The 15878-nt window shown below is 47.7% G+C and overlaps 1 protein-coding gene across 1 annotated transcript in view; it reads right to left on the reverse strand.

Annotated features, from left to right (window-relative positions):
- ZC3H3 (zinc finger CCCH-type containing 3) overlaps positions 1-15878 on the reverse strand; it is a 274215-nt gene that overhangs the window by 91823 nt on the left and 166514 nt on the right. The window contains exon 5 of the mRNA XM_053395133.1: positions 13195-13388. Within this exon, the coding sequence (XP_053251108.1) occupies positions 13195-13388 (194 nt within the window). The remainder of the gene's footprint in view (positions 1-13194; positions 13389-15878) is intronic.

The raw sequence follows: 15878 nt of genomic DNA on the forward strand, positions 1-15878 counted from the left end.
CTTTGCTTCCGGATGAGAACAGAAATCGTGCTCCGGCAGCGCGGCAGCAGCAGGAGGCCCCATTAGCTAAAGTGGTGCTTCAAGTTAAGAAGTTTCAGGTTAAGAACGGACCTCCGGAACGAATTAAGTACTTAACCCGAGGTACCACTGTATAGTATAGGTAGGTATTATATAGAGTAATGTAGGCATGTTTTATGTTATGAAAATTAGGTAGTGTGTTGTGTACATGTATTGTGTAAATGTATATGTATGTGTTTTATATGTTAATTTAAAAAAAAGGAATTTAGAAGCATTGCTCTCCAACTGTGGAGGCAGAGCAGAGACATCATGGCTAGTAGTCATCAAGAGCCTTCAACAGTCCATGCATGCTTCTTGGGGTCACCAGCATCCAAAGCCTGCCTTCAGAACAGGCCAAGTTTAGTTGAGGTAGTTTGGGGGAATCCTGTGGATATTTTTCTTGCATCAGTTGGATTAAAAAGGTAAAGGGACCCCTGACCCTTAGGTCCAGTCGTGGACGACTCTGGGGTTGCAGCGCTCATCTCGCTTTATTGGCCGAGGGAACCGGCGTACAGCTTCCGGGTCATGTGGCCAGTGTGACTAAGCCGCTTCTGGCGAACCAGAGCAGCGCATGGAAACGCCGTTTACCTTCCCGTCAGAGCGGTACCTATTTATCTACTTGCACTTTGACGTGCTTTCAAACTGCTAGGTTGGCAGGAGCAGGACCGAGCAACGGGAGCTCACCCCATAACAGGGATTCGAACCGCCAACCTTCTGATTGGCAAGTCCTAGGCTCTGTGGTTTAACCGACAGCGCCACCCGTGTCCCATCAGTTGGATTACTTGCACTTAAATGTCTAAATATCTTCATGCACTGAGGATTGGACTGTCCTAATTGGCCACTTTCCCCTCACTCACCCATCTCAACACCTCTGTTTTGCACTCTCACACAACGAAGCCACTACCCTACCAGCACACACAAATACTCACACAAGGGGAAAAGCCGAATCAGGCACAGGATACGATCCAGAAACAACTGCTCACATACAAACATGTCCATGTCTTTATATCAGCCGTCCCCAATATGGGCTGGTATTCAACAAAGTTTTACTCAGAGTAGAGCCATTGCTGTCTCCCCTCATTCTCACTGCAACCTTGCGAGGTAGGCTTGGCCAAGAAAAAGTGCACATCCAGCACGTTTTGTGGACTGAGCAGGGATTTGACCCTGAATCCTCTGATGGCCAACACTCCTACCAGCTTCAAGCTCCATTCAGTTCCTTGGTTTTATCCTCTCAGCTATACCAGTTGTTTTGCATTTTTATTTCCCCCCTTTTCATGACCAAGCGAAAGCAAAGGAGCCCCAGATGTACAACCCCCATGGAAGGGGAAGATCATAATATCTACAGACTCTGCTCTGGAGGGAAGCTGGAGGGTGCCTGCAAACGGCGCTTGAGGGCCTCTTCAATTCCATCACAGCGCCAAGAGTGTGTTAAGCACAACCAGAGACGGCTCTTTAATAGATTGAGGTCAGGCTTGCTTTCCGGACAATGTCAGCCCTTAATTTTGTTCCTGCTGCTTTCAATCTTGTGCTCGGGGCTGCCTTCCCCCATCACTCTCCCCTCCATGAAACTCCTCTGTGGAATTTGCTTTCTGAAAGAGCGAGGGGTTTTTGCCACCACCAAAGACCTTGCCTATTTCCTCGACTGCCTGTAACTCGTGCATCCGGCACAGAGCCAGGCAAAACTCCTTATTATAGCGGCCGCTTAAATATCTCGCAACTCTGCTGAGTGGAAGAATAAAGGAGAGCCTTTCTGTTCCAGACCTATTTAGTCCAGCATTGCATTTCCCACAGTGGACGCCCAGGTGCCTCTAGGAAGCCCACAAACAGGACCCCAGTGTAACAGACCTCACCTGCATTTCCAAGCAGCTGGCGTACGGAGGTATACTGCCTCTGACAGAGGATGGCAGTGGGGCAGGGTCATTGCTCACTGGCAGAGGGAACTGCCTTTCATGCAGACGTGCCCAGGTTCAATCCCCGCCATCTCCAGTAGAACTGGAACGTCTCCAGCCTGAAACCCACGGGCTTCTATCAGCCATTATCTTCCAGCCTAATCTACCTTGCAGGGGTGTCGCAAGAGTGAAAAACAATAACCCCATTTAAGATCCTCTGAGCTGCTCGGATGAATGGTCAAATATGTATCTATGCATTTAAAAATGTTTTTGACCTACAGTTCCAAAGCAGGCGATAATACCATAATGCACTTAAACTGCAGTGGACGCTTGGGTTGCGAACGTGATCCGTGTGGGAGACATGTCCGCAACCCGCAGCGTTTGCAACCTGCAGTGCTGCGTCTGTGCACACACAGGTCGTGATTTGGCGCTTCTGTGCATGCGGAAAGCACGATTTAGTGCTTCTGCGCATGCGCCGAAACCTGGAAGTAACCCTTTCTAGTACTTCCGGGTTCGGTGTGGTGCACAACCCGAAAACACGCAACCTGAAGTGTCTGTAACCCGAGGTATGACTGTATATCGACTGATATTCCTTCTCCCTTTAGGGTGTGCCATTTCAGGGGGTGGAACTTATTTCCCCCAAATTTCTTCAGTGAAGGGTCTTAGAAATATGATTGTGAGGAACTAAAAACTGCTTTTTTGTGATTGGACAACGTTTAGCTTGGGAAGACTATGTTTGATGAAGAAGCACATAAACCGCTTTTATCCTTCTGAAAATGTCAGGTAATGCCAAACAAACAAACAAACAAACAAATAAACAAAATTGCAAGTACTTGGCAATAATTTCTAAAGATTTCTATGCAATTTTATATACATTTCACACCAAGCAAAACTAATTTTATTAATTTAAGCAAAACAGCTTTTGAATTCCCAAGTCATGTTATAACTTTTGAGCACCCCTCATTTTTCGGAATTTGAAAGTTGCAGCACATTATGTTCCACCTGCCCTCGGCTATGTGCGCAGTTTATAAATAGGTCATATAAAGAAGGCTTACATCTGAAAGAAATGGGGAAGTAATGAGACCCAGAGGTCAGCTTGCCTGGTCCAGAATTGGTTTTTCAGGCAAAAACTCAACCCTTATACATACGAAGTAATTTTTAAGAAGAAAGCCCCTTTGACTGCATTATATTAGTAGTAGTAGCATCTTGCCCTTCTTTCCAAAGGAAGCCAGGCCAGAAAAAAACATCCACGTTTATAAAAGCATCCCAGAACAGTCAAAGCATTATAAAGCATTATAAAAAGAGCTGCAACTGAAAACATGATTTCTTCCAGCAATCTCTGGGTAGCCAGGAGCAGCTATTTTTCTTCTTGCCTGGGTAGACAGGTAAAGGTAAAGGGACCCCTGACCATTAGGTCCAATCGTGGCCGACTCTGGGGTTGCGGCACTCATCTCGCTTTATTGGCCGAGGGAGCCGCCGTACAGCTTCCGGGTCATGTGGCCAGCATGACTAAGCCGCTTCTGGCGAACCAGAGCAGCGCACAGAAACGCCGTTTACCTTCCCGCCGGAGTGGTACCTATTTATCTACCTGCACATTGACGTGCTTTTGAACTGCTAGGTTGGCAGGAGCTGGGACTGAGCAACGGGAGCTCACCCTGTCGCGGGGATTCGAACCGCTGACCTTCTGATCAGCAAGTCCTATGCTCTGGGGTTTAACCCACAGCACCACCCACGTCCCAACTGGGTAGACAGGGATGCTTTCAAATTACTCCTGATAGGAGACAGACACGCCTCACTAGGGAGGGCATTCCACAAGCACGTGCAGAGTTCTTTCCTCTTCCCACTGAGCCACACAGAGGGAGAAGGGGCTTTGAGGTGGCCTTCTCATTCCCAGGTGAAACGTCTCATTTCAGGCCTTGCTCTCGCGAGTAGGAGATGAGCAGGTCAAACTGGACTGCTTCAGGTTGCTAGGGGAGAGGGGGCTCATAGGACAGGACATTCCTCCACGGGACAAAAGCTCCCACCAGGAACTGGCCCCTTTATCCCTGACATCCCCGTTTCCGACACACAAGTATTCTTTACTGTACGGAAGAGCATCCCATCCTGGGAGCCCTCGCCTGCAGCCCGAAAGCTGCACCAGGCTGACCGCGTCACCTCCTGTTTGCGAGAACAAGGCCTTAGAGATTAAGCACTGATCTGACCCGTCTCATCTAATTCTGGGCATTTCCCCAAGCCTCTTTTGCACATAACAATCTAATCAAATTTTGGAAGTGGAGCAAGGTGGCGAGGCGAGGCGCGGAGGCCAATCTGCCTGGCGGCGAGACGCATCTGAGCTCCGGGCACGTAGCGAATAAAACCCACTCCGCTCAGGTCCACCGGCCAAAAGGCAAATACCCAGGGCTCTCCAAGCTTGCGATAACGAGCTTGTGGCTTGTGGACAAGCTAGAGGAAAACTACTGGTTTCCCTCTCGCTTACAGAGATGGATGACTTTCTTGATCACTTCTGGCAGCCTCGTGATTGGCCACTGATATTGCAAAGGGCTTGGCGTTACAGGCAAGCCCCGGGACCAAAATATCCTTAACTTGTGCCAGTGGCGACAAAGCAGGTGTTGGGTCTGGATGATGAAAGTGAATCAGGTCGGCCTCAGCTGCCCATAAGGGAACCACACACACACACACACACACACACACACACACACACCAACAGGAGGAGGACAAAACAAAGCCAGTTAAGTAATTAACAGCCACATTTGTCATTTCCAGGGAGGATTCAAAGGCGGGTGAAGTTGATGGAATTGAAGGAATACAGCCTTGTATGCACGCAGAGGGGCCAGGCACCTGCCTGGTTCAGCTCATTTAACATTCAAAAGTGCCTGACATTCAATATCCGGCTTCTGTCTCGACTGGGGAAAGATCTGAACCGCTGTGTTCCAGATGCAGAGATTTAGCATCCGCATCTGGTGTTGTTTTGAGTTATGCCCCCTCTGCAGCGTACATTGGACCTCCTAAGGTGGAAACAAGATTTACCAACTATCGAAGAATGGAAGATGAAGATGATGGACTATATAGAACTTGCCGAACTGACCAGGAGACTCCGAGACCAGAGAGAAGAGACGGTGGAAGAAGACTGGAAGAAGTTTAGGGAATATTTGAAAAAAATATGTTAATGTTTAAATCTCAGAATAGCTTTGGAAGATGATATAGGCTGTAGGGTTAGAAGTAGAAGATAGGGTATTTTAAAATAGGATTATTTGTAAGTGATAAAATGTGAAGTCATTTTAAGTGTGATTTAAAAAAAAAAGATGGTTAGAAATTATGATATGTGTAAACTGCTAAAGATGAAGTAAAATGAAAATCAGATAGGTGGGACTTGGGGAAGCCCACTTAACAATATTTAGAAAAATAAGGATATGAGAAGAATTTGTTTGTATTGTTTGTCTTTTCTGTTTGTGCTTTTTATTTGTGTTATAAAATGAATATATTTTTTTGAAAAAAATAAATACATTGGACCTCCTAAGGTGGATGAGGTGAGGTGCCCTCTGGCTGGTGGCATGAAGCCATGGGCTCCATCCATCTCCTCACATTGGCATCATTACTCTGCTGGCGCTCCCCTTCCCTTAGGGCTGCTAGGGATGGGGCACGACTGGGAGAAGCAAAGGCACGAGATGGTGCGTCCCAGGTTCACCGGGGCGCTGCTCAATGCGCCCAGAGTCGGAGCCCCTGGGTCAGGGGCTGTGGTGCTTAAAAGCACATCAAAGCAGCCCGCCCACCTGGTGAAAGAGAGGAGCGCTTGAGTGTTTCACCCTGGCTCTAAATTGGAGCTGTGACAGAGGGAGACAAAATATTGACCCAATAAATCCAGATGGAGAGCGCCATTGCCAGGCGGAATTATAACCAGCCCCAGTTAAATGCCAAGCAATTAAGCTGTCAAGTGTGTCTCCCATCTCTTTGCTAGTCCCAAACACTCAGGAGGTAGAAAGCGCCATGACAAAAGGAGCTTCTAAAGGGAATGTGGTCCTGCAGATCAAGGAAGCATGTGGCGATGCGATGAACGAAGCACATAAATACTGCCGGGACACTCAGCACCACAAATGTGCACACTCAAACACAAACACACGTGGTTCTAGTTTGGAAGCCTTATAATTCCAGGCCATCAGACGCGGAAAGGCTCCAGAAAGCTAGCTGGAGCTCATCACTTAAGAACACTGTAGAAATGTCCCAGGTTAGACCCCTAACACCTCCAGCTAAATTGATAGAATCATAGAGTTGGAAGGGACCCCGTGGGTCATCTAGTCCAACCCCAAGCAATGCAAGAAAATCAGCTAAAGCATCCATGATAGTTGGCCACTCTGCTGAAAAACCTCCAAAGAAGGACAGTTCACCACCTCTCATGGGAGACTGTTCCACTGGCGAATAGCTCTTACTGCCAGAAAGTTTTTCCAAAAGTTTAGTTGGAATCTCCTTTAATGTAACTTGAAGTCACTGGTTCGAGTCCTACCCTCCAGAGCAGGAAAAAACAAGCATGCTTCCTCATCCATGTGACAGGCCTTGAGATAATTGAAGATGGCTGTCATATCTTAAAAAGCAGAGACATCACCTTGCCGACAAAGGTCCGTATAGTTAAAGCTATGGTTTTCCCAGTAGTGATGTATGGAAGTGAGAGCTGGACCATAAAGAAGGCTGATCGCCGAAGAATTGATGCTTTTGAATTATGGTGCTGGAGGAGACTCTTGAGAATCCCATTGACTGCAAGAAGATCAAACCTCTCCATTCTGAAGGAAATCAGCCCTGAGTGCTCCCTGGAAGGACAGATCCTGAAGCTGAGGCTCCAAGACTTTGGCCACCTCATGAGAAGAGAAGACTCCCTGGAAAAGACCCTGATGTTGGGAAAGATGGAGGAGAAGGGGACGACAGAGGACGAGATGGTGGGACAGTGTTCTCGAAGCTACCAGCATGAGTTTGACCAAACTGTGGGAGGCAGTGGAAGACAGGAGTGCCTGGTGTGCTCTGGTCCAGGGGGTCACGAAGAGTCGGACACAACTAAATGACAACAACAACAAACAAATCATATCTCCTCCCAGTCTCCTTTCCCCCCAGGCTAAATATACCCAGCTCCTTCAACCAAGCACCTAGGAAAACAGAAAGCTGCCTTATACCAAATCAGATCATTGGTACATTTAGCCCATCTAGCCCAGTACTGCCTACACTGACTGGCAGCATCATGGCTCTCCAGGGTTTCGGACATGGAGGTTCCCCCCCAGACCTACCTGGAGATGCTGGGAATTGAACTTGGAAACTGTTGCATGCAGAGCAAATACTCTACCACCAAGCTACGCCCTTTCCCCCAAAGCAACAGGGCTGGGAAATGTCCCATCCTGTCTGACAGCTGCTTCCACTCAGAGCAGGCAGCACTAGGCTAAATGGAGCCATAGGTTCGACTCAGCATAAGGCCTCAGTTTCATGAGCAGAAGAACTTTCTGGCAGCAAGAGCTATTTGACAGTGGGACAGACTCCTTCAGAGGGGAATGGACTCTCCTTCCTTGGAGGTTTCTAAGCAGCGATTAAAGGTAAAGGGACCCCTGACCATTAGGTCCAGTCGTGACTGACTCTGGGGTTGCGGCGCTCATCTCGCTTTACTAGCCGAGGGAGCCGGCGTACAGCTTCCGGGTCATGTGGCCAGCAGGACTAAGCCGCTTCTGGCGAACCAGAGCAGCGCATGGAAACGCCGTTTACTTTCCCGCCAGAGTGGTACCTATTTATCTACTTGCACTTTGACTTGCTTTCGAACTGCTAGGTTGGCAGGAGCAGGGATCAAGCAACAGGAGCTCACCCCTTCGCGGGGATTCGAACCGCCAACCTTCTGATCGGCAAATCCTAGGCTCTGTGGTTTAATCCACAGCCCCAACCGCACCCCTCAAGCAGAGGGTTAGATGCCTAGAAATCTGCTGGGGATGCTTCAGCTGTGATTTCTGCATTGCAGTGGGTTGGACCAGATGATCGTTTGGGTCCTTTTCAACTCTATGATTCTACGGATGCCTCGGGTGTCAATGCCGGGCCTGGAAAAATTGCACAGACGTATGCTGAAAATAAGGGACGCGGGTGGTGCTGTGGGTTAAACCACAGAGCCTAGGACTTGCCGATCAGAAGGTCAGCAGTTTGAATCCCCGCGATAGGGTGAGCTCCCATTGCTTGGTCCCTGCTCCTGTTCGAAAGCACGTCAAAGTGCAAGTAGATAAATAGGTACCGCTCCAGCGGGAAGGTAAACAGTGTTTCCGTGCGCTGCTCTGGTTCGCCAGAAGCGGCTTAGTCCTGCTGGCCACATGACCCAGAAGCTGTACGCCGGCTCCCTCGGCCAATAAAGAGAGATGAGCGCCGCAACCCCAGAGTCGGCCACGACTGGACCTAATGGTCAGGGGTCCCTTTACTTTTACCTTTATGCTGAAAATAGGCAATACCTGTAAGATGGTGACATGGGGTACTAGCGGACGAGGGAAATGGGCTCCTTAGAGATGCATTTTTTCCCAGGCTGCTGAGTCACCACGCCGTAATTTGACACGGTCCTCCCTTCCTCCCTCAAGCCCCCACCTGCCTGCTTGCTAAGAGGAAAGGAGCCAGGTACGATAAACAAGAGATGGAAGCTGGAGCGCACCTGGGGCCTGCTGATTATGGTGTAATCAGATTTGAAATGCTTCTGCAGAGCTCCTGGAAAAGGCACCCCGATTTCACAGCCACGCAGGCCAAGGTGAAGGGAAATCTTTGGGATCGATTGGCGTCCAAATTAAGTATGGGGCGGGGGGGCGGAATCAATCTCCATCTAATTCCGCCACTGCACCCCACCCTGAAAAGCAACCCAGGTGGAAATAAACTTTTTTTTATAAAAACATCACTGAAGCAAATGAGACGTTTAATAGGGACAGGAGTGGCCAAAGCGGAAGATGATCATAAAGAAGAGGATTAGCAAGGATGCGACCATCCAGTCTGCAGAAGGACTGGGCAGGGCAGGGAGAGGGGAGGCAGCAGGGGATGAGAAACCTCAGCCAGAAAGGGGGGGGAGAGAGAAAGCAGCCCCCTGACAAAGAGGGAGCTGTTCCCGAGCTCTTCTTCAGCTGCCCTGTGCTCCTCTCCACCGCTGCCCCCCCTCACTGCGTCCCCCTACCACCACCTCGGCAGATAAAAAGCGTGAGAGAGGAAATTGAGAGTGGGAAATCAGGGCTGAGCTGGGGGGTGGGTGGGAGCGGAGAGAACTGCTTAGGGCACCTCATCTCAGCAGGTGAGGGGGGTGGAGATTTAGCTTAAACCGTGGATTAACTCACTGGGTGCTGCGGATGGGGGGGGGGACATTTTAAAAGTGTGCCGATAATAGCAGAGTGGGAGATTCAGGAGCAGCTCGCGGGGGGGGGGGCGTGAGCAGGGAGAGAGTTTGCAGAGTTGATGAAACACGCTTTCCGGGGAATCGGTCTCCCCGGAGCCTTAAGAAGAAAGCTGGAGGAGGAACCTTGAGTTGGGAACCTTGAGTAGAGTATTTTTAACCTGTATTTTAAATTGTATCTCCCCCCCCATTATGTTTTTATTGTAATTTTACTGGTGTTAGCCACCCTGAGCCTGGCTCTGGCCGGGGGAGGGCGGGGTATAAATAAATAAAAAATTATTATTATCAATATAAGATAATTAGGAGATTCTTGGAAGTAATAAATTAGGCCTAGGGCAGGGGTCTGCAACCTTTAAGACAAAAAGAGCCACTTGGACCGAAGGAAAAAAAAACTGGGAGCCGCAAAACCATTGCGACACTTAAAACAGTGGGGAGTGTCGGGGCACACAATGCGCCTCCTCCCCTCACTAGTATCCGCCCCGGAGCCGCAGCAAAGGTGTAAAAGAGCCACATGCGGCTCCGGATCTGCAGATTGCTGACCCCTGGCCTAGGGATTAAAAAAAAAAAAGATCTGTTATAGTGAACATTATGGATTGGAACATAAAGCAAAGATAAGAAGTTTGTAATTGAAAGAAGGTATTTGTGTTATAAATATGAAGTTGGAAACTGTTAAATATGTGATACAATGAAATTCAGATTGAGGGGTGTCGAGGAAGTCATTTAGCAATGTAATATAACCAGAATACAAGAAGAAACCATTCTTTTTTTGTTGTTGTTGTTATTTTTTGTTGTTGTGTTAAGTGTAATGTTTTTCTTTTGTGTTAATGTCTATGTTCTATAAGAGAAAATTAATAATTTGGGGGGGAAATATTATTATTATTATTATCATCATCATCATCATCATCATCATCAACACGAACAACAAGACTCCTGTCCAGGCTGAGAAGAAAGCTGCACTTCCCATAATACTCATTGGCCTCTTTCATGTTGCTGCTTCTGTGCAGGAGTGTAGGACTGTTCTGAAGAAGCGTTTTCCATGAAAGAGACTCCCTTAAGTCTGCCAGCAGGACACTGTAACTTATTAGCACGAATCTCCAAACAGGCAGACCTTGAGCAATGGACCTCCGTTCTTCTAATGCAAGAAGAGCCTGGTGGATCAGGCCAAGGGCCCATCAAGCCCAACATCCTGTCCTCGCAGCAGCCAACCACATGCCCCAGGGGGAAACCCGCAAATAGGACCAGAGAGGGCTGCCAAAGGAGCTGCCATCCGCTTGCCCTTTTGCCTGCCCCATCCCCATATAACAGGACCCGAAGGGGTGTGTTAGCTTGTAAGATCAGCGTCTTCACTTGCTTAGTAGAACCTGCTGTGCCTTCCAACCTTACTTTGCCTATGCATTGAACTGATCTGAACATTAAAGGTTTTGGCAGGAAATGTACTCAGGTGTTTGACTTCTTTGTCCGGTAAGGGCCAGGACATGGATGGACCTTCACAAAATAACATTTGGGGCGGAGGGTTAAAACTGCATCCATTTTTTAAATATATCTTTGGTTCAATATATGGAGGAGTTAACGTTGTTCACACTCGGCCTGAGCCTTTGCCATCAAATTTCTGTCCAGATAAAGAAAGTTCTAAATACTGCTTTTAAAACATGCATAGACCTGAGTTCTGGAGAACTTACAGGGGGAGAGGCTGCCATAAAGGAGAGGCTGTTATCAAGGCCATCTCTCTGTGATGTCTGAACTTTGGAACTGGCAGCACAGTTTTAGACATCTGGGAAATGCTAGAGAGGTATTAACAGATAACTACCAACCTGGTTATTGAACTGGATTTATAGCACTCCTCACTCCCGAGTACAATATACCTGGGTTTTTATGGATGGGTTTTTAAGAGTGTGGTGCATTCCACACAGTGCTACGGAATGGATGGGACACAGGTAGAGAAATGTTTGAATAAATGCTATGGTCCGTTTCCTTGTTCTTGAACTTAAAAGGGAAAAGCTAACACTGAACTAGATCTCTGTTTTCCTGTTAGCTATTTTTCACGTCGGAAGTGAGAGCTGGACTATAAAGAACGCTGATCGCCAAAGAATGGATGCTTTTGAATTCTGGTGCTGGAGGAGACTCTTGAGAGTCCCATGGACTGCAAGAAGATCAAACCTCTCCATTCTGAAGGAAATCAGCCCTGAGTGCTCACTGGAAGGACAGATCCTGAAGCTGAGGCTCCAAGACTTTGGCCACCTCATGAGAAGAGAAGACTCCCTGGAAAAGACCCTGATGTTGGGAAAGATGGAGGACACAAGGAGAAGGGGACAACAGAGGACGAGATGGTGGGACAGTGTTCTTGAAGCTACCAGCATGAGTTTGACCAAACTGCAGGAGGCAGTGGAAGACAGGAGGGCCTGGCGTGCTCTGGTCCAGGGGGTCACGAAGAGTCGGACACAAGTAAACGACTAAACAACAACAAGCAACAAAATTTTTCACATCCTACCTGCCACTGTTTAAAAGGGAGATTTTAAAATAATTGGAGTTCCTGAATTGCATTTATTCCAATAAGATTCCCAAACAGATGCTCAAAGTAAAGTAGATCTGAGTCTTAATGTGGTTACTCCATTTGTAAATTTCCAGTTTGGAGATTTTCTTCTGAGTTCTGGAAAATAAGCTAAGGTTCCTTGCAAGAACTTAGACCTGAGATATTGAGCCACTCAGGATTAGTGAAGTTTCTCTTTGTGAGCTTGCAAAGAAGCCAATATTTTATAAGGGGCTGTGACTTAATCCAGGATGGGGTAACCAGTGTGGTCCCTTCCGGATGCTGCTGGGACTCCAACTCTCATCAGTCCCAGCCAGAATGGCTAGGGGCCAGGGATGTGGATGCGAGTTGTAGTCCGACAACATCCAGAGAGCAACATCTCAGCTATTCCTGATTGAGGAGATCAAATCCCACAAGGCTAACTTTAACTAGCAGCAGATGAGCTAAGCTATCTTGCCAAGTACTTTGCACTGACCTAGCAAAAAAACGAAGATCATGGCTACTGGTCCCATGACCTCCTGGCAAATAGAAGGGGAAGAAATGGAGGCAGTGAGAGATTTTACTTTCTTGAGCTCCATGATCACTGCAGATTGTGACAGCAGCCACAAAATTAAAAGACGCCTGCTCTTGGGAGAAAAGCAATGACAAACCTAGACAGCATCTTAAAAAGCAGAGACATCACCTTACCAACAAAGGTCCGTATAGTTCAAGTTATGGTTTTCCCAGTAGTGATGTATGGAATTGAGAGCTGGACCATAAAGAAGGCTGATCGCCGAAGAATGGATGCTTTTGAATTCTGGTGCTGGAGGAGACTCTTGAGAGTCCCATGGACTGCAAGAAGATCCAACCTCTCCATTCTGAAGGAAATCAGCCCTGAGTGCTCACTGGAAGGACAGATCCTGAAGCTGAGGCTCCATTACTTTGGCCACCTCATGAGAAGAGAAGACTCCCTGGAAAAGGCCCTCATGTTGGGAAAGATGGAGGGCACAAGGAGAAGGGGACACAGAGGACAAGATGGTTGGACAGTGTTCTTGAAGCTACCAGCATGAGTTTGACCAAACTGCGGGAGGCAGTGGAAGACAGGAGGGTCTGGCGTGCTCTGATCCATGGGGTCACGAAGAGTCGGACACGACTAAACGACTAAACAACAACAAAAGCAAACCTCAGCTCTGAGATGGTTGAACTTGATAACAAAAAGGACCATTATGGAAACCCAAGCCACACTTAGCAGAACGAAGATAGTTGGGATCTGGGACGATGTTACAGTGTCAGCTGCCTCCCACTCCAACTGGGAGCAACTCTGCGCTCACATGTGCCAGTATCCAAGACCAGGAAGCTGTCGCATAGCCTACCTGCTCTGGTGTGACTCCTGCTAGCAACTTCACCACTCCTGGCTGGAGAGCTGGACGTTTTGGCAAGCTTGTTAGCGGACACCCTGTACATGACTCCTCCGATGCAGCGCAGATCTTTGTTCCTCCAGTGGTGCTGCAAAGCCTGGAACTTGCTCCCTGTGGGAGAGTTGCGGGTGCTATTCAATACCAGAGACCTGCAAAGACAAAAGAATACATTCAAGGTAAGCAACTGGGACCTTTGCTCACAGCCTGCCATGTTCTTTTAGGACTATCCAACAGGGTTATCCAACAGAAACAAGAGTTTAAATGCTAGCAGGGTTGTTATTCTAATGTGCTATTCTGAAAAGTGGTCTGCCTGACCTGTCCCTGGCATTTTCTTCCACTTGTCTCAAACAACTGAAGCAGAAAAATATCCAAGATTTACTCCAGACTCGACCAAGCCTCTGCAAGGAGCATGCATTCTGGGACTGAAGCAAACACAACAGCGTTTTGCTTGCTTTGCTTGATTCGTTCTGCTTCCAGGAGCCAGGCTTCCACAGAGGTAGAACTTTTCTAGACCAGCAATGTCCACTTGGACTGGCAGCAGCTCCCAAAGGCCTCTTCAGCCCCCCCCCCCGTGTGCCTAAATGCCTTCAAAGCACTTCACACACACACACACACTGCAAACATTTCAATGACTACGCAAGTTAAGTCAGTATTACCACCAGACTGCACGTAGGGGAAGGGGATGGGATGTGGAGCAGAGCATCTTTACTTATATTTTCCCACTGGAACTTGTGCATTACCTAAGTTGATTAGGAGCAAGGAACTGATGCTGACTGCAAATAAATATCTGGCAACCTTGGCAGTTTCCAAGTTTTTAGGTTCACAAGTAAAATAAGCACGCTAAACTGGATCATTCTCTAGGACATTGGAAAATTCTCCAATGCAAACAATTTTCTGGTGCAAAATTACCCCAATTTGTATCGGGAAAATTCTTCAGAAATCTTCAATTCAACCTTTTTCTGGAAAACCCACATCCCAGGGAAAGGAGCAGTTACAGATGAGAGACGAGGGCTTGTTAAAGTCCGTGGCAGAAGCAAGAGGATTAGACAAATCGTTGGATGATAAAACTATCAGTGGCTACAAGTTATGATGGCTATGTTCTCCATCCTATCAGAGGCAGAATCACAAGTGGAAAGAGCACTGTCGCACTCAGATCCTGCTTGCAAGCTTCCACTGTGGACTAGAAACTTGTTTTCTTTTTTTAACATGAAATTTCCTTGCCAAATTCTGGGTCCTCCAGGCAGCTCTGCCAAGACACAGCTTGCTGCATGGGCTGATTCTGCATCTGCAACTATTCCCACTCCCATTTTGAGTTCTGCACATCCACCATTAGGCCAGCAGCCATTCCAACCAAATCAAATCTGCTCCGGTATCAGCTGCCTTAACTATTTAGCGCTAATCCAAACAGTAATTTGTTTATGCAAATGAGAGATCTAATTTTGAATTAGCACAAAACTATGGCTCATAATGCTATTAGCGGAAACTATATAAACCGCGGCATTGACTGAAGAATGGGTGTAAATTAGGGAGCTGCTCTCCTATCAGCAGAAAGCAAAAGCCGGAGGAGCATTACCTTCAAATGAAGGCAAGCGCGGCAAGCAAAAAGGGGGAATTGCAAAATGTAATCATTACATTTATTAGTGCTTAGCATGACAAGTTTATTCTAATATGGTTGTTGCCATTGGCTACCAGCCTTGATGTATTGTGCCTGAGAGTTCCCACAGATGGGGCAAGAAGAAAGTTGGTCCGTTAACCGGTTTGCGCAAAGCAATCAAGGAAGGAGGAGGAAGAAGACTTGGGTGGGTGCACAAATGCAGCTTTAAGCATCTCTGCTGTATAGCCTGATCAAAAGGCTATTCCGTGAAACACGCTGGGGGGGGCATGTATTTATATCAAAGTTCTTATCTGACCTAGGAATAAAGGACTCTGCGTGGATTCAAGTGTAGCAGACATTTGGAAATAGACACCAAAAATCTGATTGCAGGGACACAGTGAAACTATTCCTATTTCCCCCCGGGCATTTAAAATTGGGCTGTCGCAACGGACGCCACTGTTGCTCCTGCATGCTTCACTGTGAACTGAGGTCCTACACACCCTTGTGGTAGAAAAAAGATTGTAGCATGTATTAGTCCGTAAAAAGCAAGCCACCAGCAGGGTCTCCCCCAATGTATTTCTAGGAGTCAATCTTTAGCGCGTGGCTGAATGGCTCTGAGGTGTTTGGAACAAGGGGCTTCCTTTGGCATTTAAAGCTCTAAATGGCGTGATTGGCAGCCAGTGCAATTGGACCACGATCAGTGTAAAACGCTCAAACCGACTTGAGCAACCTGACCACTGAGTTCTGCACCAGCTGAAGTTTCCGAACTGTCCTCAGAGGCAGCCCCACATATAATGCATTGCAGTAATCTAACTTAGAGGTTACCAGAGCACAGGCGACAGAAGTTAGGCTTTCTCTGACCAGATAGGGATGCAGCTGGGCCACCAGCAAAAGCTGATGGAAGGCACTCCGGGCCACTGAGGCCACCTGAGCCTCAAGAGACAGCCAAGGATCCAGGAGGACCCCCAAGCTATGAACCTGCTCCTTCAGAGGAAGTGTGACCCCATCAAGAGCAGGCAACGTCCCCAACAAAAAAGGAACGGCA

This window comes from Podarcis raffonei, chromosome 7, assembly GCF_027172205.1.
Source record: "Podarcis raffonei isolate rPodRaf1 chromosome 7, rPodRaf1.pri, whole genome shotgun sequence".
Classification (NCBI taxonomy): domain Eukaryota; kingdom Metazoa; phylum Chordata; class Lepidosauria; order Squamata; family Lacertidae; genus Podarcis; species Podarcis raffonei.